Genomic DNA, 22203 nt, shown 5'->3' on the forward strand with positions numbered 1-22203 from the left:
GCAGAAGTGCTGAGCGTTCACAGCTGAAGTCCATGGGAACTGTGCTTTGAATATATTAAGTCCTATATTAAGTAGAAGGATATGTTTTCTGAAAAATCAGGGCCTGGGTATCTCATGTTGGACACCCAATATTAATGGATACTTTTGGCCTTAATCTTTTTGTGCCTCAATTCCCTGGTGTAAAATTGGGGATAATACCCTCTCACCTCACAGGAGTGTTGTGAAAATAAATTCAGTAATATTTGTGAAGCACTCAGATACTGTAGTGAAAAGTGCTATTGGAAAGCCCATGAGGAAATTAATCATTCTTTCTTTAAAGCACGGTTTGAATAGCATGCAGTAAAGAAGGCCTGCAGACACATATTGAACAATGAGGATAAAACAAAATATTAAATTGCTGCTCATAAAGTGAGCGCCATTTGATGCTGTGCACTGAATGAGGTGGCAGTTCTATGGAAACAATAGTATGTGGTCATGTAATTTAAGACTATCATAACACATGCACAGAAGGGGAGTAAATTAAGGTTGCACAAGCTACCTTGATTCTGGCATTTCCGAGATTTTTGAGTGATTGACTTTGCAACCTTAGCAAGTGTTATTTTAATGTCATTTTGGTATGTGTAATATTGAATATAATCTAACAAAGGTGAAACAGTTCTGCTAGGACACAAAGAAAATGGATGAAATGAGGTAGATACAATTTAGCACACAATTATTACCTGACTTCTTTGTTTCTTCATAGAAAAGGAAAAATGTGAACTGAAAACAATTAACAGTTGATTCACTATTTCACATATCACAACAATCAGTTTTAGCTAAGGTAAAAATAAATACCGTTCCTAGATGTAAAAGGGAAAGATGCTACCAGTTCTGTGATTGTAGTGTATTTGGAGATTTGAACCTCTGGTTTCAGTGTTCTCCTTAATTGCTAGTTCCCATTCTGCAGTGCATTGCGCACGTTCAATGCCCTGTCCTCGTTTGGGGCCACACGCAGCAGGTGTCCACCCAATCATAATACACTGCAGAATCTGGATCTTATCAGTACATAATAAATATTTTCAGTAATGATACTTTAAAGGAGTTTAAACCATAATTTAAAAATATCTGGATTAAATTATGTTTCTATGACAAGGTATTGAAATGAGAGACCTCTCCTCTGACCTAGAAACCTTTAAAAAATCAGTTGGTATAAACATTGGGTTTTTAATATTTTTATCTTATTTTGTTACTTTGCCAAGGAAGGATAGAAGTTCTTTTCATTAAAATTTAGTGATGCTTTTTAATCAAGGTGCACTGTCTGCTGAAATGTTCGCTTTTGATCATGACTCACATTTAAAGATACTGCAACCACTAAAGAGCAACATTTATTTCCCAGTTCTTGCTGATCCTGGTCATGCTGTACGTATTGCATACAAAAAGTGTTTCTTTCAAAAGGATCAGTGTTTGCCCTTTTATGCTGAATGCATACAACACAAACTGTGATTTGTGGACCTGGTGGGGGTAGTGGCTAGGGGTTGAGTCTCATCTCTGGTTGGTTATTTTCTTTTCCGGTTTTATCTTTTGTATTGTAATTTTAATTATGTTAAGTTACCTAGCATCCAGGCTAGATGCTCTTTTTTATATTCGTTATAAATTTAAATGTGTTAAAAAGTAAATATATCAAAACCAGGAAGTATTTCCCTTCTATCAACTAAGGGTAAAATACACTCTCTATTTAATTTCCAGGTCACATCCAGCATTATGTAGTGAAAGGAAATTAAACACAGAGATACGAAGCTTTTACAATACCCATTACAGTCATCTCTATCTGTATATTTCTCTCCTTCTTTTACTGGGGTATTGTCTGCTCTTTCTTGCTGTAAAGGTAATAGTGCCTCCAGCATAATGTATCAGTGTGTTAGCCGTTACCAAGCCACCACTCCAGCATTATTTCTAAAATGTTTTGTCACTCCTGAAATATATTGTATCTTAAAGACAAAACCAGGACTTTCTGTGCCTCACATGTAGCAAAAGACCCATAATTTGGGAGTAATGGTTAAGGGGGAATTTGAAGTCACTCCTATATTCAAAAGTAGTGAACCTTCAGGGTGCCTGTGGCTAAAGCTATGCCAAAGTCAGCATTTTCAGTTCACCATGTGAACGTGTTTGTTTTTGTTGTCATATATTTTGTATATTTTAACTTATGGGGTTTTTAACTGTTGTGCATCTGCTTACGGGCTATAATTACCACATTTATGTTTTGAATAACTGAATGATAAATAGTTTTTGTGTTTCATTGTGAGCTTTGGGTTTGCACAAACCACCAACCTCCAGAACAAAACACAGCTGAAATCTCTAATTTGGCCTGCAGTAGGCTCCTTTGAAAAGTGGCTGTGGTTCACCAAAATCTTCACAGTCCCTGGGGTGCATCTGGCCTAGATTTCAGGTATGTTATGAAACCCAAAAGAAGATGATTTGCCCCCTAGCTGGCCAGATTTTGGGTTTTGTTATAAAAGTTTCCACAACTCTGCCTGTGACATCTTCAAATAAAAAACGAGTCTTAAAAAATGTAACACTACACATCATAATCTATATCCTAAGGCCAGCTCCCTCTCTGTAAATTGGGGATTTCCTACTTCATGGAGGCCTTGAGGATAAATACATTAAAAATTGTGAAGCGCTCAGATACTAGGGTATTGGGGCCATATTAATACCTGAGATAGATGGATAGACAGATACTGTTGGTCTTTCATAGGGTTCCTAGAGGATACTAACTAGACTAAGTGCCAGTGCTCTCCTGTGCAGCAGTGCTAATTGCCAACTTTTGTCAGTTGCACATGTGCTAATTACTTTTTAATAGAATCAGTGGAAGAGAATTTTCCACTAAGCGTCTATGGATAGTTATTGCAGATTTTTCTTTCAAGAGCTTGAAGCTTTGTTTAAACTTTACTCTTTCACCCTCCATCAGATCTATTTGCACCAAAATGGTAAAATTACAGCAAATGTATGCTGAGATTATGCAATCTGTTCTTTCATACTGTCCGTGTTGCTACACCATGCTTTGTAATAGACACGTTTTCAGGGTTAGTATTGACAGCCCCTGTGATGAGGCCTTATAACTATACTAAATAAATAAAATGTTCAGGAGCAGTAGGTTTTAGTGTACTAAAAATACCCCCCCCAGCCATCTGGGGAGGGTGGAGGGAAGCATTTGGTTGGACTGCAAAGGGAATGGATTGTCCCAAGAAGAGTTGTCAGGCGGGGTGGAGCATTGGCCAGAAAAATGCCTCTCCAGTCAGAGGATTGTTGCAGGTTGGGCCAAGAAATGAGATGTGCTGCTCCCAGGAGGGAGAGGGGAGGTGAAGAGCATATGCTAGAGCCACTGCCACCCCCTCTCGCCTTTTAGGGTATGTCTACACTACGAGAGTAGTTCGATTTTACTTAAATCGAATTCTTGGAATCGATATTGCAAAGTCGAACGTGTGTGTCCACACTAAGGACAGTAATTCGACTTTGTGAGTCCACACTAACGGGGAAAGCGTCGACATTGGAAGCGGTGCACTGTGGGCAGCTATCCCACAGTTCCCGCAGTCCCCGCTGCCCATTGGAATTCTGGGTGGAGCCGCCAATGCCTTCTGGGTAAAAAAAATGTGTCGAGGGTGCTTTTGGGTAACTGTCGTCATCCGTCCATCACTCCCGCCCTCCCTCCCTGAAAGCGCCGGCGGGAAATCAGTTCGCGCACTTTTCTAGTCAGTGACAGCGCGGACGCCACAGCACTGCGAGCATGGAGCCCGCTGCGACCATCGCTGCAGTTGTGGCCGTTCTCAACGCCTCGCAGCTTATCATCCACTTTTCCCTGAGGCAGATGCAGATAAGTCAGGCGAGGAGGCTACGGCACCGCGGTGAGGGCCTGAAGTCTGAGTGTAGCACAGACCTCTCAGAAAGCACGGGACCCAGCGCCGAGGACATCACGGTGGCAATGGGTCATGTTGATGCCGTGGAACGGCGATTCTGGGCCCGGGAAACAAGCACTGAGTGGTGGGACCGCATAGTGCTGCAGGTCTGGGATGAATCCCAGTGGCTGCGAAACTTTCGCATGCGGAAGGGAACTTTCCTTGAACTTTGTGAGTTGCTGTCCCCTGCCCTGAAGCGCAATGACACCCGGATGCGAGCAGCCCTGACTGTCCAGAAGCGAGTGGCCATAGCCCTCTGGAAGCTTGCAACGCCAGACAGCTACCGGTCAGTCGCGAACCACTTTGGCGTGGGCAAATCTACCGTGGGGGTTGTTGTGATGCAAGTAGCCAAGGCAATCGTTGATGTACTGCTGTCAAAGGTAGTGACCCTGGGAAACGTGGAGGCGATCATAGATGGCTTCGCAGCGATGGGATTCCCAAACTGCGGTGGGGCCATAGATGGAACTCACATCCCTATCCTGGCACCGGACCACCAGGCCAGCCAGTACATTAACAGAAAGGGCTACTTTTCCATGGTGCTGCAAGCACTGGTGGACCACAGGGGACATTTTACGAACATCTACGTGGGATGGCCGGGCAAGGTTCATGACGCTCGTGTTTTCAGGAACTCTGGTCTGTTTAGACGGCTGCAGCAAGGTATTTACTTCCCGGACCACAAAATAACTGTTGGGGATGTGGAGATGCCTATAGTCATCCTCGGGGACCCAGCCTACCCGCTAATGCCCTGGCTCATGAAGCCCTATACTGGCGCCCTGGACAGTGAAAAAGAACTCTTCAACTACCGGCTGAGCAAGTGGAGAATGGTGGTGGAGTGTGTTTTTGGCCGTCTCAAGGGGAGATGGAGAAGCTTACTGACTCGCTGTGATCTCAGCGAAACCAATATCCCCATTGTTATAGCAGCTTGCTGTGTGCTCCACAATCTCTGTGAGAGCAAGGGGGAGACCTTTCTGGCGGGGTGGGAGGTTGAGGCAAATAGCCTGGCTTCTGATTACGCCCAGCCAGACAGCCGGGCGATTAGAAGAGACCAGCGGGACGCGCTGTGCATCCGGGAGGCTTTGAAAGCTAGGTTCCTGACTGAGCAGGGTAACCTGTGACTTTTAAGTTAGTGTACAGAGAAGCTGAACCTGCCCCCGTTTCTTTACCCAGTTAATGTTGACTATCCTCTCCAGTTACATACCCCCTTCACCCCCTTCCAACACACGTTTCGAAATAAAATCACTTCTACTTTGTTAATGAACACAGTTTTCTTTATTACTGTTTTCGCGGGAATGTTTTAAACCTGGGACGCAGACTGTGGTGGGGAGCGGGTGTAGTGTAGTGACGCAAATGACGCTTCTAAACTCCAGGATTGACAGGCTCCGCTGTGGTGGACTGGTTGTTTCAACGGAGCCTGTCACCCCTCCTGATCGGGACTGTGTGTATGGGGGGGGGTTATGTGACTTTGTGGCAAGGGGAGGACGGTTACAGATCCCCTGCTGCGTGGCTCTGTGATCCAGGATAAGGACCGCCGCATAAGATCTGTAACTGCCCTCCCCCGCCACAAAGTCACAGAGCAACCCACCCCCCACCACAGAACATGAAAACCACCTCCCAGACTGACCAGGGTAACTAGTGACTGCACTGTGTATGTGCCCTGCTGCTGGACCTGCCCCCCGCCTATGTACCCTGCCAAAGGTGACTGTCCTGTCCAATTACCAACCCCCTTCCCCCCCCTCCTCCAAAAGAACATGATGGAAACAGTAATTAACAGAAACGTATTTTTTATTAGCAACTACACATGGAACTGGGAGGTGAAACTTGGACGGGGGCTTGTGTGAGGCGGGAAGGAAAGAACTTGTCAAATTTTGGGGAATGAGAGCCTTCTACTACTAGAGCTGTCTGCAGGGGTGGAGTGAGAGTTTGCACGGACTCTGCCGCCCCTCCTTCTTTGCACTTTGGGTGAGGGGGTATGGGACTTGGTGGCGGGGGAGGGCGGATACAGATAGACTGCAGCGGGGCTCTGTCCTCCTGCCTCCGTTCCTGCAGAACATCCACAAGGCGCCAGAGCGTGTCCGTTTGCTCCCTCATTAGTCCAAGCAGCGTTTGAGTCGCCTGCTGGTCTTCCTGCCGCCACCTCTCCTCCCATTCCATGTGTGCTTGGTGCATTTGGGACAAGTTCTCCCGCCACTGGGTCTGCTGTACTGCCTGGGCTCGGGAGCAGCCCATAAGCTCCGAGAACATGTCCTCCCGTGTCCTCTTCTTTCTACGCCTAATCTGCGCTAGCCTCTGGGAGTGTGATGCCAGGCTAGGTTGTGAGACAGTCGCAGATGTGGCTGTGGGAATGGGAAAAAGGGAGTGAATTCCTCAAAAAGATAAATGTAGTTGTGAACAAAGAACATAGTCTTTCTCTGTGAACAAGACCATGCACAGCACCTATCACATGCGCACTCAGGACAAGGTCGAATTCTCGGCCTTTGCATTCAGTGCCTGGGGTCTTGCACAGCAGATCTGAGAAGCGGGGCAGGACACCGGAATTTGTGTAGCAGGCAGACATGGTAAGCCGTAGACTTGTGGCAGCTTAAAACTTTAATATTAGCACTGGCCTCCTTTCACATTGAAAGCAATGTCAGTCCCTGCTGCCAGCAATCCGGCAAGCAGGAACTCTGCCCCTGTCCCACCCCCTCGCGGCTGTCCCCGGGAATGATCCCTGTAGGCTGCCCCTCTCCCGCCTCCACCGCGTGGCTGCAAACCAGCGGTTACAGTTCTGTAAAGGAACGGGCAAGCAGTCCCAACACTAACATTCCCCTACCTAATTCAAAGCAGGTCACCATGAGCGACATCACCCTGATGAGGATCTCAGACAGCGATAAAGAAAGAATGCTTCGAGAGAGCCTCCAAAGACCAGGGCCGTATGCTGCCCTGCTGTGCAGGGCAATGATCCCTGAGTACTTGATTGTCTCGTATCGCGGCAACGTGTCATACTACGGAGGACCCAATAAGGCCGCTCTCCCCAGGAACCTGATGCAACGGCTTTCCAATTACCTCCAGGAGAGCTTCCTCGAGATGTCCCAGGAGGATTTCTGCTCTATCCCCGGACATATAGACCGCATTTTACTGTAGCTGCACTGGCAGGGACTAAACAGTAGAGCGGCTTGGGCAGAACAATCATGCTAAACCGGACATTGTTAGATTTTTTTTCAATAGTTGCACTGCCCAGGACTGAAACGTTAAGCGCCTAGGGCAAACTAATCATGAGAAACCCATTGTTGTTATTCTTAATATTCCTGTTCTGTTAAAAATAAATGTTTAGATGTTTACAACACTTACTGGCTGATCCTTCCCCAGATTCTGTGTCCGGGTTAACGGCTGGGGACGGTTGGTAGGGGATCTCTGTAAGGGTGATGAAGAGATCCTGGCTGTCGGGGAAATCAGCGTTGTAAGCGCTGTCGACTGCCTCGTCCTCCTCATCTCCTTCCTCATCTTCCCCGTCCGCTAACATGTCCGAGGAACCGGCCGTGGACAATATCCCATCCTCAGAGTCCACGGTCAGTGGTGGGGTAGTGGTGGCGGCCGCACCTAGGATGGAATGCAGTGCCTCGTAGAAACGGGATGTCTGGGGATGGGATCCAGAGCGTCCGTTTGCCTCTTTGGTCTTCTGGTAGCCTTGTCTCAGCTCCTTGATTTTCACGCGGCATTGCGTTGCATCCCGGCTGTATCCTCTCTCTGACATGTCTTTAGAGATCTTCTCGTAGATCTTTGCATTCCGTTTCTTGGAGCGCAGCTCGGAAAGCACGGACTCATCGCCCCACACAGCGATCAGATCCAAGACTTCCCGATCAGTCCATGCTGGGGCCCTCTTTCTATTCTGAGATTGCACGGCCATCACTGCTGGAGAGCTCTGCATCGTTGCCAGTGCTGCTGAGCTCACCACGATGTCCAGACAGGAAATGAGATTCAAACTGCCCAGACAGGAAAAGGAATTCAAATTTTCCCGGGGCTTTTCCTGTGTGGCTGGTCAGAGCATCTGAGCTCGGACTGCTGTCCAGAGCGTCAACAGAGTGGTGCACTCTGGGATAGCTCCCGGAGCTATTAGCGTCGATTTCCATCCACACCTAGCCTAATTCGACATGGCCATGTCGAATTTAGCGCTACTCCCCTCGTCGGGGAGGAGTACAGAAGTCGAATTTAAGAGACCTCTATGTCGAACTAAATAGCTTCGCGGTGTGGACGGGTGCAGGGTTAATTCGATGTAACTGCGCTAACTTCGACATAAACGCCTAGTGTAGACCAGGCCTTAGAAATTAGAAATTAATGGAGATATCCTATCTCCTAGAACTGGAAGGGACCTTGAAAGGCTGTGTCTCATTGGCCGGCTAGGGGAAGAGAGTGGTAGCTTATTTTGGCTTCCACCCTCCCCTCCCCTACCAATAACTTAAATCTTTGCCTGTGCTGCTCCAGCCCCTTGCCTCATCAGCTGCTCTGCATACCAGTAGCTATAAATAGGGAGCTGTGTTTCCAGGATGCAGTTGGTCTGACTGATGGCCTCTTTTTGGGTTCAGGAAGGAACTTTTCCCATTTGCCATAGGTCTGGTGGTGTGACAGTTCTCAGGGCAGACCTCAAGTCACCTTGTTACCCCCTGCCTTCAGCAAGAGGGAATCTTGCCTATGCCTTGGCTAGATGTCAGCTTCCTAATACCCCCAACCTTTCAGCCGCTCAAGCTCTGTCTTCTGGGCTGTGTCAGCCCTGTCTTCACCTTGCAGGTTAACAATAGGTGCACCCCAAGTCCCTTTGAATTGTTCCCCTATGATATCCTGCCTCTGACTACTCACAGAAATCCCAGATCCTCTGCTCCAGAAAATGCAGCGTATCCCAGTTTACTAGTTTTACCTTACACCACTGCTCCTGTAAACCACACAGCACTCGTAATAAAACAAAAGAAGATTTTTTTAACAAAGGTTGAAGGTTAAAATAGAAACGAGAGAAAGTGGGGGAAACAAATACAAAACAAAATCATAAATCACACACCTGGATCTACACTTATCAGTAGTTACCTTTCCTATCTAATGAAGCAGGTTTTCTCCCCAAAGAAATCCATTGCAGAGCTGACTTGTTTCACAAGAATCAGGATCCAAACACATTCATGAAAGCACCCCTGCACTACAAGGAGTTTCCTCAGTGCATGGATACAGAGTGCTACGCCCTTCTCTGTGTTATACCGAAAACAGCCTTTGGTTTCTGTTCACAGACAGGGTGAATCTGTCTTTTTGTAAAGTTCCTTTTTTTCCTTTAAGTGCTTTTCAAGTTTGCAGTTGCCTCTGATGTTGAAAGTCTTAGTATTGTGCAGGACCAAACAGTTGTGCCTTGCATTTCATCACTGGCCAAATAGGAAGGGGTGAGACTCCCGCTTGCCTGAATGGGCTGTTACTGAGACAAATTATCCTCGGGTAACCAATTTTTACTCTAAGTCTATGAAGCATACTTGGACATAATTACATTATTCCTTAAATATTACCCATACATTTCTCTTGCAATGATTAGGAATCTTGACAAGTTATGAGCTTTCTGTAGATATCTTATGTGCTACTCTTTATGGATATATACCCTGCCAGACATGGTGTGGTGTAGTGAGTTTGTCCGGTATGAGGTGAGAGTTGTTTGCAAAGCACAGGGAACCCTTTGTCTAGGAGCCTCTGTATCACAGATAGGTATGGTTGCCTTCCTTGCAGCATTGTGGAGGTGCAGTTGGGGTAAATAAGACTAGGATTTAGAAGCCCCATATAAAATATAGGAATGTGAAGTTGTTGTAATTTGGGTCTGGTGTCCTATGCAGATAAAGGCTAAAAGAGTGTGCTCCCACATGTAAATGAGATCTGGAATTTTAGCTGGCAGACCTTTCCCCTGTAAGGGGAGACCTGAAGTCTTCACAGACTGAAAACCCCCTTGAGTACCCCTTGGTACTCTCGCTCTCCACAGGGATGAGGGTTAGAGGACTCAGAATTGAGCTGAGTCCTGAAGCATAGGCTGGGAGGGGAGATTCTACCCTGAGTTATTGATTACATGATCGGAGCCATGTAACTCCACACTGGACCCAGTTAAATGCTTGGTACATGTAAAATGACTTTACCTAGTGTTAACTGGCCTGCTGCTTAAAATCCATCCAAGTTATTGTCCTTCATTCATTCGTATATCCTGACCAATCATCTGGGTCTATTTCCTAAACTATACTGGACTAAATCTTTCCATCTCTTTTCCCTCGCCTTTGTCCTATGTTCATATTCTCCTTATGGAATAAAATATCAAAATAATTGCCTTACAGTATCTGCATAACAAATTCACAAAGGAGAGATCAGTAATAAGTCTCTTCAAAAGTTGAGCGCGCTGTTGCAGTTAGACTGAGCAGTGATTGGCATCATCTGCAAACGGATGCTCTGTCAAGAGTTTGTCGGAATAGTTGACGGGGATTTTAGTGGTATAGGTAATGTCGATTCTTCATAATATTCCATAAATTAATAAGCCAATAAATACCAATTTAGACCTAGTGCTTGGCCATGTATCCAGCTGTGCCTTCAATCTGTTCACCTAAGGCTGCTGGACTAAATGACAACTCTTTCATTGCTTATGAACAGAAAATGCATGGAATTTCCCTGAAGAATATGCATTCCAGGTTATACGGAGAGCACGAGTTCGTTCTGATGCACTGGGCCAAATTCTGGCAGTGCAGTAAATGGCTCCTAAAACAAGTACAGTGGCAAAAACAGCTTTAATGTATTCGGGCTGACAATGGCCAATATTAATAAAAATGCATAGCCAGTTAATAGACTACACTTGTGGTTTGTTATGAAAAGTGTTCAGGAGACCAAATAACCAAATTTAGCCAATTTTATTGCTAAAAGTTAACAGTACAGTACAGGGACCAAGGAGTTACTATGTTACTGATCTTTCTGGGAAGCTGTTTCTCACAATGTGTCAATTCACCTTACATAGAAGGTGCATTCCCAAAATATGCCCCAAAAACTAGCTGTGTTTACAAGTCACAAGTTAAAATCATTCTGTATGTCACCCAAGACTAAAATCACCGTGTTTTTTACCTCATTTTTCTGGTATCATGGCATACCCCATTTCTCTTCTTTTTGAACCCAGCATTCCAGATTAGTTGGGCCAGGAAGGCGCACTTGTTCCAGAGTAGAACGGTCAAGTATCTTGATTTGACACAGTTTATATTCAGTGATGCCAAATGCAATGTTTAGCTTTGCAAGGTATTGTGGAGTATTTGAGGGGTAGAAAATGGAAGTCAAACATCCCCAGGAAGGCAAGCCCCTTCCAGAACCTGGCTCACATGAGGGGGACAGAGGGTGGAGCATCAGACCGTCACAGATGAGCGGAGTCCACCCAAAATCCAGGGGGCAGGGAGTGGGGCTCAGGCATCTCTGGGGAACATCCCAGCTCTCATTAGGGTTGGGAGAGGGGCTTGCTCCCCATCTCCAAATGGCAAGCGCCTCCAGATCACATGAAGAGGGGCAGGGAGAGACGGGCTGGGGCCCCCATATCATGGCGCGCACACACATGTGCACGCACACATACGAAGTGAATGTGGGTTCCTATTTTCCCCATCACGCATTCCCATGTGTTCCACCCCTTCCTTCCCACTGCCTCTATAGTCTCCATCCCCTCTCCATCTCCTGATCCCCCAACCTCTCCACTGTTCCCACATAGTCTTTTACCCACATAGTCATCCTCCCAGAGAGCATTTGCTTGTGTAGATTATTTTCTTTTCAAAAAATAGTTCCAGTGCCTTCTGGATATTCTGCTGTACTCAGATTACATTTCCCCAAAATAAAACCAAAACCATACCAAACCGTTGACAGAGGCAGACTGGGACAAGTTTCCCCTGTTTTAGTTTTAGATTTCTGCCCTAGATAGGATTAAATTCTGTGCCTGTGGAATGATTGTAATATACCATTAGAGCCATATGGGTCCTGTGTTATAGAGAGAGTTTTCCAGGCAGTTGGCCTGCCTCTCTGCACATGCACAATGTAATCGGTTTGGTGTGTGAGCCTTAGAACTGCTTGATGTGCGCTTAACTGGAGAACCAAACCTGTTTTCAAATAAAATTTTAATTTGCTATCCCCCTCATGAGTCCATGCACTCTGTTGGGGTAATCCTTGAGTGTTGGAGACCCTGGTGTGATGGTCTGAGCCCTGGTTTGATCTCTATCTGCGTGGGGGGCAGGGAAGCTTTGCCAGACTAGGTCAATTTTAAGAAAAACTGTTTTTTTCCAGGGGGGTGTATTTCTGGACTCCCTTGGGCAAATGGATTACTAACCCTGCCCTGAGCCCCATGAAGCATACCAAATTTCAAGACAATCCAAGTTACCGTATGGAATTTGAAGCACTTAGAACAGTCAAGTTTTAAACAGAAAGCTATTACTCTGCTGTAATTAACAATGTTGCAATCGGATGGTTTTAATTTACCTGCAAAGTTAGTAATTTTAAATAAATATTCCCCAGCTAAGGACAGATAGATGAACAGTTAAGAGAGGACAGAAGAAGCAAGGGGCTAGGGATACTGAAAGAAAAAGTGCTCTTTTATAATACTCTGGGGTAGGTGAGCGATGCTCATTGTGGTTCTTTGCTTTGGTAGGCAGAAACTCAAGGTCATATGAGATTAGGTTGGAATGGAGGGGGAGACCTAGTTGTTGGGAAGTTTTCTTCTCTCTCCTGGTGTCAGGAACCAGTGTAGATGGTATTGGATGAGCAAAGTCCAAATCCAGGATCATTGTGGGTGCGTGTTAAACCCAAGAAAGACTATTTTCTGAAGTTCGATAAGCTTTACACCTGGAACAGAAACTATAGCTTCTAGCCGAAAATAGAAATAGGACAGATGCAGAGCAAAAGAAACAAAACTGAGTATTATTATTATTATTATTTTATTGATTTATTTATTGGTATTACTGTAGCACCTAGGAGCGCTAGTCATAGACCAGGCCTCCATTGTGCTAGGTGCTGTACAAACACAGAACAAAAAGACACTTCTTTCCCCAAAGAGTTTACAGTCTAAATATAAGGCTAGACAACAGATAGATGTGGACAGGTAGATGGGGGAATACAAAGAAACAATGAAACACTATTGGTCAGCATGGTAGACAGTGGCCTAAGTGCACACCAGCGGCCTAATTGTTGTCAGGTGTTTTGTAGGCATCACAGAAAAGTAGAGTTTTGAGGAGGGATTTGAAGGAGAATAATAAAAGTATATAGCTTTGCAGATGTATGTAGGGAGCTCTTCCCAAGTATGAGGGGCAGCATGGGAAAAAGCAATCAAAGTGCTTGTTTGAAAATTTAACAAGTGGGCAACGGAGGTTGGCACCATTGGATTGGAAGGTGGGAGAGAATAGGAAGGGCGAGGGTAGGCCATGAAGGGCCTTCAAAGTGAAGTTAAACAGCTTATGTTTGATATAATAGAGGAGGAGGAGGCAGTGGAGATATGCAAAGAGAGGGGAGACATGTTCAAAGTGGTGGGCTAGGAAACTGAACTTTTGCATGTCTGTAAGGGCTTCTGCATTGATAAGAACAGGGCAAGATTGCATTTGTCAAGGCCAGAGAAAAGGATGTTGCAGTAGTCAAGACATGAGATGATGAAAGTAAAGACCATGCCCTCTCCACCCGTCATCCCCTGCCTCCTGGGTTATGGAACATTTTATATTTACCTAGTTCAGTGTTCATTGAAGTTAGTGGAAAGGCTCAAATTAATTTCAATGACTGTTGGATTAAACCCCATGTCCATAGACAACTACTCAGGTTTTCCATAGCAGCACTTTATGAGTTTCCCTGCAGTCTTTTAGCCCCAACAACTTTAACTCCTAAACACAGCAACCATGTTGGAACATAACAGGAATCCAGCAATCAAAACAAAGTTCCCAGTATATGATGGGTTCTCCTTAGTGTGATTTAGTCCAAGTGACTTTAAGTCTTTTCCCACAGTCATAGGATTGTAGTTCATAGACCTTATTAAATATGTTACAGTCTGTCTCCTTTAAGTTGTCAGATCTGTTGATTCCATTGTCAGAACACCTCTGCTGGAATTCTGAGGGCCGGAGTGCAACAGGGAATATGTTGTAGATACTGTTATATCTAAAATATTGCAGGTGCTAATCTGTTTTAGTAAAACAGCAGTTTGAGTTACAGACTTTGGGGCAATAGGATTCTTCTCATTCTGATACGATACAAGAAATAGCAGGTATACAATAAGCTGTTAATAGTGTACCACAGAAGTCATAGTATTTGAAATGAGTTTGTCATTCACACAGAGAGCTGGGTTCAAAGACAGTTCATTCATAATTCACATGAAGATATGAAACAGCTTGTGGTTCTTAGTGGAAATAAACCCTTTCTGTAGCAGAATGCTGCAGTTTGTCACATTTGGCACTTTAAGTTTGCAGACAAAATCAGGAGACCCAGAGTTCAGTGTACAAATGGAAAATGTATATTTTCCCCTAATGGTGGGAAGGGAGCTCTTTTTGCCAGGATGCACTGACATAAGAGAGACTGGAAGCTCTTTTTTGTTGCCTTTTGGGATAAAGTCATCCTGCAGATAAAGTTCTACTGAAGTGTTGGAACTTAGTGTTTAGTTTCATATATAAATTTCTCAAACCTAATTCTTAGGAAACTGGCTGGTTCCCAAGAGGATAGCATCTGAGGACTGGCTGTTTGTAAGAGTTTAATAATTCAGATAAGGGATGTTAGTGGGAGTAATTTGAGGGGATTTCCAATAGTAGGGAGGCAGGGTGGAAGTCGATTCTTGTCTGGACCAAGTACTGTGTTGCCTTCCCTTCTCCCCCTGCTGGAAATACTTACTGATCTCTATAAATTGTCCAAGACAACCTCCCCACCATTGGCTCCCAGATCAGGTGGGAGTCATGGGCAACTGAGGGTCAGATAGGAATACATAGAAGAGGAAGAGAACCAGCTGGAAGCTAAAACTGGAAGGCTGGCCATCAACACAAGTGAGATAGAGGTGGGAGGTATTCTGTCCAACTGTGGGGACTGACAAGGAGGATTTGAGGAGGGCTGATGAACAAGTAAACTTATCCTCAGTGCTATAAAGGTTAAACCTAACATAAGTTACAAAACATGCACCTGTAACTGTATGCTCAAAAATATTTGGGTGTTTTTGATGTTTATAATCTATTTCCCTGCATAAATTAAGACACAGGGATGACTCATACTTTGAAAAACTGGAAATTTGTCAGAACATAGCAATATAATCTTCAATTATATACAATATTGCAAAGTAATGGGAACATAGAAGCTTCATCCCCTAAAGGTAGATATAATGAGTCTTATTAATGCATAACACCATCTATTGTACAATCTCCAATTTGGGTCCCAAGTCATTTCAAGAAAAAAGAAGGGAAAATAACTTTGCAAAGTCAGAGGTAATTTTTCTGGAGGTTCAAAATCTGTATTTGCCTTTTGGTTTTCAAAATGATCTGAAACTGAAGCTTCATTTAGATGTCCCTTATTTACTTGTACTTTTTCTCCTCGACCCCTTAATAATTAACTTTTTATCCTGTTAATTTTCTAGCTGCACAACTGGCTAGATTAATGAACAATAATTTTATATAGTACCAGTGTGTGCTAGATGCTCATAGACAAAAAAAGAGGAGAAGGTCTCTGCTCCAAAGATCTTAAAGTCTAAGTTCCTGATCCTTCAAAGACTTATGCAAGACTAACTTAATATTAAGCATATCTAGTTCCACTAATGGCAATGAGACTGCTTGCATGTGTAAGTCCTTGCAGGATCAGGGCCTAAGAATTTCCAGGCATATTGTCAGTTAGTTTTCATCATAGATAGCCTCTCCGCTCCTAGTTACAGAGGGTTCTGTCTGGATTTTAAATTTTTCCTGCATTGTCTGCAACCTGAATTGCATGAAAAAGAACTGTTAGAAAAATAAAATAAACTGTTTCTTTTCATTGTCTACAGTATTCTATACAAATTCTAGAAATGGCATTAATGGTGAAAAGTTCATAACTTTTTAAAATTCTTGCAAGTTTTAATAACCTAAGAGGCCATTGTAGAGGACATGTCAGATTTCCTAGTAGTACTGTAGTTCTGCCTTTCATTAAATCACCAAGCATACTGAATAATGGAAAGCATTGTGGTGGCTTTGATTCTGTGAATTAAAAGTAATATGTTAATACCAAGAGACTAAGGATTGGTCTACACTATCAATTTATATTGGTATAACTACCTAACCCCTGGTGTAGACCGCTATATCGACACAAGGGCTTCTCCCGTTAACATAGCTACCGCCTCTTGGGGAGGTGGAGTAGCTCACCCGTAAGCATAGGTAGCGTCTTCACTAAGCGCTACAGTGGTAGATAAGCTCTAAAGTATTTGTGACTCTACTAAGGTGGACCCCAATTTCCAGAGATGAATGGCGAGCGGTGATTAGTACCAAAAAATTGCCATTTTTTGGAAAGCTTGATAATAGTAAAATGTTACTGCTATGAGCCTAAATGACATTATAGGCAAAATCTTCCTGAGAAAAGAGTTGTCATAGACTGTAATTAAGGAAAGGAGAGAACAGAAATCAGTCATGTCACATTTGTTCCCAATAACTTTTTTTTTCTTACCTTTCTGACCCAGTTTCACTATGAATGATAACTGTCTGATTTGAAAGGCTCTAATGTCAGCAGTTGAAGACTGAGAAGCATCTGGAGGGGAAAATAAACCTATAGCTAATGCAAAATTTCCTAAAAGCACAATGCAGCAATTTCAGAAATATACAGGAAATGACAGTTATGAATCTTTTACATTAGACTTTTTAGTCGCTTCACTTGTAAAATGTCAAGAATGTACTTTATTTTGAGCCAAATATGCTTTTTCTGCTATTCATTAAATATTTTTATCTTTTGAACGAGTGGCTACTTCTTGGCTATGTTCTTGGGGGATGCGCAACTCTAAAAGTGGTGTGGGGAGTTGGAAGTTAGGGAGGATGAAGTGAACTGGAAAGGAGTCATGATGGAGTTCAACATGTGAAAAACCTAAGTTCCAGGGGAAAAAAATATTAGCTAAGTCTGTATACTACAGTTCAAGGCTGCTCGGAGCAACCGTACTGTAACCTAACATCATCGTGAGTATTTAGTTTCCTATTAAAAACTAACAAACAAACAAAAAAAACCCCACCACCTCAGGCTGTGATTGTGCCATATTTTGTAAGCTAAGTAGGATTTGGCCTGGTCAAAATTGAATGGAAAACAAGGAAATCTGCAGGCTGCTGCTTTAAGTGGTGTTGGTGGTTCAGTGGGTGGCGTTCTTCCCAGGCCTTCTTGACCAATCTTCCCCGATCCTCCATATTGCTGGTGCACATCAACATTTTTCATCTTGTTTGGACATTCTCAAATGATTATGGAAAGGGTGCAACTGTGTGCCTGACTAGTAGAGTCCAGCACAAGTCACAAATGCAATCTATAATTAATTAATCACCTCCTTCTCCTACAATGGAACTACCAGATTAATCCCTTTTTCTACATACTCTTCTTACCCCGTGGATTTCTTGCCTCTCTAGGTAGTCAGTCCAGAATGGGATAATGTGAGGTTAGCTCAATATCAGTAGTATCAGTGTGTGGGACTGACAACATCATTTATTGCTGAGAGAAAATAGATGCAGAGTAGTGAGAAACAAATTTTTGCAATGTCATGGACCTCTGGTTTCCACTGGATTTAGGTGGACACCAACAAGTTCAGTGAGGCTAGGAAAACTCATTGCACCAGCAGCATATCAGCCCCATCGCCCTCCAGCAACATAAAATTCATTTTAAACACACAGCAATTAATCCTCTTGCCATAAATAGCTTCTCCAATCTCACATATCCTGCCCTGTCTTTCCATTCTGCCACTCAGAATTTCCATCAATGCAACTCTTTGCCCACCTCATATGGGTCCCAGATTTAGTGTTGCTGACTCCCACTTCTTTATTGTGAGTCTTGCAATATTTTTTTCTTTTAAAGTCCAAACCCTGGAGCTATGTGAATGCACAAGAATCTTTGCTTTCCTTTAAAAAACAAAAGGAAGCTTCTCTGCAATCATGAGGACCAGATAAGCTTGTAACCATGACCCCTACAGGTGCAAAAGCCAAAAAAACTCCAAATCTAATATTTTTAAAATCTCATGACTTTTAAATCAGTCTCATTTTTGGGGGACTCCTAATCATGATTTTTGAACACCTGGCATTAGCACCAGTGTTAACTTGGAACAGCAGAGTCTGTGTCCAAGTCTTTGGATTAGTGTCAGTAATGCCACGTGTGTTTTTCTCAAACAACTTATGATGACTTGTTTCCTAATAATAATACCTAGCTCTTATGTAGTGCTTGTTATCCATAGACCTCAAAGCATTTTGCAAAGGTCAGTATCATTATCCTCATTTTATAGATGGGGAAACTGAGGCACAGAGCAACACATCGCCTAAGGTCACCCAGCAGGCAAGTGAGAGCTAGGAATAAATCTAGATATTCAAAGTCCCAGTCCAGTTCTTTAGGCAATAAGAAATGCTGCCTCCCATAAGTCTGTTGAGAATTTTCCTAAAGAAAAACATGTTCTAGTATTTCTTCTAAACATCTTAAGTAAGGTTTATTTTTTTTCAGAGACTTTTAAAGTAGCTACATTTGTATGAAGTTGTGCAGTATGACGTAATTCAATTTAATTAAAACATTACTTTCTCTGTTGATGATGTATATATCTTTTGTAGCCACCAGTATTTCATTTGAAGTGAATGTTTATTTCACTTTTGTCTATAATATGAGATTGTTATAACAATGTGACCCTAGTTCTCTAGACCAGTGGTTCTCAAACTTTTTTTTCCGCGGACCACTTGAAAATTGCTGAGGGTCTTGGCAGACCACTTAATGATCTTTCCAAATGTTGTTTGTACTGTTAGCTAACTAGTGTAAAGTGCTTTGGATAAAAGCAGTATATAAACCTCTCCACCAATAATATTTAATGTTTTTTGTTCTACAAATAAAAGCACACAACTCATATTTTAATATCAGTAGTCTTACCTTTCTAATGTGATGGATGTGCCCTCACTTCCCCACCGTGGCAGCCCGTGAGCTGGGACTGGGAAGGAGGGCCATCTGTCCCCAGCAGCCGTAGCCCTGGAGCTGGATAAAGTCGCTTCTTTCTTTGGCTGCTGCAGCCCTGCATGTCCCAAATTCCCCCAACCCCTCTTCTCACCCCACTGCCCCCTCCAACCAACCCCTTATTCCCCCCAAGGCCACCACCTCACCTTACATTCTTCAGGGTCCAGGCACCTAATTAGTGGAGCCACGCCTGTGAGGCTCCACTAATTAGGTGGGTGCCCCTTCATTCTCTTGTGTGCGGCCACACAGGCGCACACCTGAGAGGGAACTATCTGCAGACCACCTGAATGGAGCTCACAGACTGTTGGTGATCCACGGACCACAGTTTGAGAAGCCTCTGCTCTAGAGAGGTAAGTATCTATGCTGATCCCCATTCTTATTCCTTTGTGTAGATTCCATTTTCTAGCTAAATTCTGTGCTGATTGTGACTTTACAGTGTGGTGCATGCTGGGACATTACCTTGGAGTGAGAGCTGGATGGCTGTAGTGGTTATGGTGATAATAGAAGCGTGGGGCTGGTAGCAGCACTTTATAGTAGGCCATATGCTGAACTGAATGTTTCATAGCCTGATTTCTGTGTGCATACATGGATCAAGTTGCTGGAATCTATTATATTACCTTTGCAGGTCAGTTTTGAGGCAATTATTCATGCCAGTAAGAAGTGACATGACTCTTCCACAGAAGCCAAAAATAAAAATATTTGTCCAAATTTGTGGTTTAACACTGAGATGAATTTGACCCAACTCCACTGAATTCATTGGGATTGACCCAGAGATTAATTTTGACCAGTGACATTACAAAAGCTTTTTTTCAGATCACACAAGGCTTTTCTGTGCAACTTTGCTTAAATTCTGCATTGCTTGAAATAAGCATAGCTTTGTGGGGAAAAGCGTCCTTCAGATTTTCGGATTTGCTGCCTGACTGACACAGCCTGATGTGTCTTATAACAACATGGCTTGTCATCTGAAAATAACTGAGAAAACAAAAGCAGGGTTCTGGAAGTTAATGCTAAAGAAACCAGTATTAAGAGCTGACCAAGAAAAATGCATGCTTTTTAAAGATGAATTTCTCTTCCCCCCCGCCCATTCCCATTCCACTTAACAAGAACAAAATAATAATAATAATTATTATTAATAATAAATAAAAAATCTGCATACTAGAAACTTGACAGATGATAAACCCTCAGTAGAGGAGACAGTTTTTCCACTGCCCATAGAGAGGAAAAGTACAGAGTATATTGCTCTGGCTCATGTCTAGTCCTAACTTCTTAATGGAGTATAAGACAAATAATTAATGAAGCCAGTGTGCAGATTCATAAGATCTCAAATACAATCACCTTATGTAGTTTCAGAGATCACTTATGGTACTTAGCAGCTCAGAGCCATTCATTCTCAATAATACAAGTTTTCTGGTTTTGTTTTTATCATCTAAGTCGCTATTTTTTGAAGTTCCTACTTTTTTAACTTCTTAAATTGCTCTTCTAACTAATGAACATTTGTGCGCGAATCCAGAAGAACACAAAACTAGAACATGTTCTCCACACCGTGTAATAGTTACATATAAAGATTTCCTGAAATAAATATTTTAAATAAATGATGTGGTAGTAATAAGATAAGTGGTGAGTCTGTGGAATTCACTGTCATGGGATATTACTAAAGCTGAGTGAATATTTGACTTTGAAAGAAAATTTTGATTCCCTCATATGCAAGACCCTTTCATGTTTGATTTCTGTGAACATTCAAGTACTTGAACTTTAGTAGTATTAATACTCTTAAAGTGTATATTTTAGATATTTAACATTCACTAAAAATTAATTTCAAATTGTACATTCAGCTATAAAATTTGCAGTTTCTTTGTTTATTTACATAGGTCATCCAGTCAAGAAGCATAAACAATAACTTATGTACCTAACCCAAAGCAGGGTAAACATTTCAGTTCTGTATATCATTTGACATTTGTGCTATTTACAATATGTAACTAATAGTTATTTCCTGATTGGATGACTTAGGGGTGCACAGTTGATAATTGGAATGTGCAGATGAAATGGTGCATTCCCACATTTTGCAGGTGAAATTTAGGTGCCTACATCTGAAAATTAAAAATAGCAGAAATATTAAAAATACTATTAATAACAAAACAATATTATGGTCAAATCAGTACTAGCAAGGTCATCTGATATGTGCTCCTTCACGACCACCCTGGATATTTTTTAAATAAATTATTGAAAAACGAACTAGAAAATATTACATTATAATCCGTTCTCAAAGTTTTTTGTTTTAAGTGAATGATATGTATACTAAAATTACCTATAATCAGTAAGGACAAATAAGAAAAGAACCACCTGTTTAACCAAAAGGTGTTTCTGTGCTAGAAGTATGTCCTCTTGTGAATAGAACCTTTCTAATTAGCAACAATTATTTCAGGATTTACATTGTAATTATCTTTTTTTCCAGAATGTATAATTTGGCTGAAAATGTTCCAGAACCTTTTAATAGATTCATAGCTTTTAAGATCAGATGCCAAAGCCAAATGCCCATTACAGTCAGCTAGCCTGACCTCTTGCATAATCGCATGGAGGAGCATCAGATGTCCAATCTGTGTGGAACCTTGCAAACAAAGAGAATGAATCAATAATACTAATATGTACGAATTTTTATTTTCAAAGCCATCTACAAACGTCAATGTTTCTAACTCTGAACAAGGCATATTATTGTTATCCTAATTTTGTAGATGAGGAAACTGAGGCCAAGATATTAAGTGATGTATCTAAAAATCACAAAGGCTGTCGCTACTGGGATTAGAAACTTTGTCTGCCAGTGAGGCTAGACCACACCTTGCTCAAAACAGTGAATTTTCTCTTGCTCAGTATTTTATTATAATGGTGTTATTTTGGTGCCCAAGATTCCTTTTGTTTTGGCTGTATTACTACCTATGTGCCCTTCTATAGTTGATGTCTCAGAAAGTTCTGGCTACCCATTTAAACCAACCTTCACCTTCCTTGCAAAGCTATTCTTTCTGTTGGGTGCTCACTTAGACTTCTCAGCATGGCTGTAGCAAGCTTAATTTGTTTCTGTGAAATAAGCTTCAGCAACATGTCAAGTCTGTGACGTCTGGGAGAAAAATAACTTCAAAAC

General features: G+C 42.6%; 2 protein-coding genes across 4 annotated transcripts in view; one reads left to right on the forward strand and one right to left on the reverse strand.

The window, feature by feature from the left end:
* Positions 1 to 22203, forward strand: part of PRR16 (proline rich 16) — a 250122-nt gene that overhangs the window by 19186 nt on the left and 208733 nt on the right. The gene's annotated exons all lie outside the window — the stretch shown is intronic.
* LOC135984332 (myb/SANT-like DNA-binding domain-containing protein 1) lies at positions 5692 to 7988 on the reverse strand. The gene is made up of 2 exons (XM_065599263.1): positions 7260 to 7988; positions 5692 to 6265 (listed from the first exon to the last, which is right to left on the reverse strand). Exons 1-2 carry the CDS (start codon positions 7834 to 7836, stop codon positions 5718 to 5720), a joined length of 1125 nt encoding a protein of 374 aa, XP_065455335.1. The 5' UTR covers positions 7837 to 7988; the 3' UTR covers positions 5692 to 5717.

Source organism: Chrysemys picta, chromosome 6 (genome assembly GCF_011386835.1).
Source record: "Chrysemys picta bellii isolate R12L10 chromosome 6, ASM1138683v2, whole genome shotgun sequence".
NCBI classification, from domain to species: domain Eukaryota; kingdom Metazoa; phylum Chordata; order Testudines; family Emydidae; genus Chrysemys; species Chrysemys picta.

Excerpts from the sequence above, each read along its gene's own strand:
- LOC135984332 (XM_065599263.1), bottom strand. The coding sequence starts at position 7,836 with ATGCAGAGCTCTCCAGCAGTGATGGCCGTGCAATCTCAGAATAGAAAG. Across the intron at positions 6,266-7,259 it reads ATCTGGGGAAGGATCAGCCA|CCACATCTGCGACTGTCTCA; the intron begins GTAAGTGTTGTA and ends CCATTCCCACAG.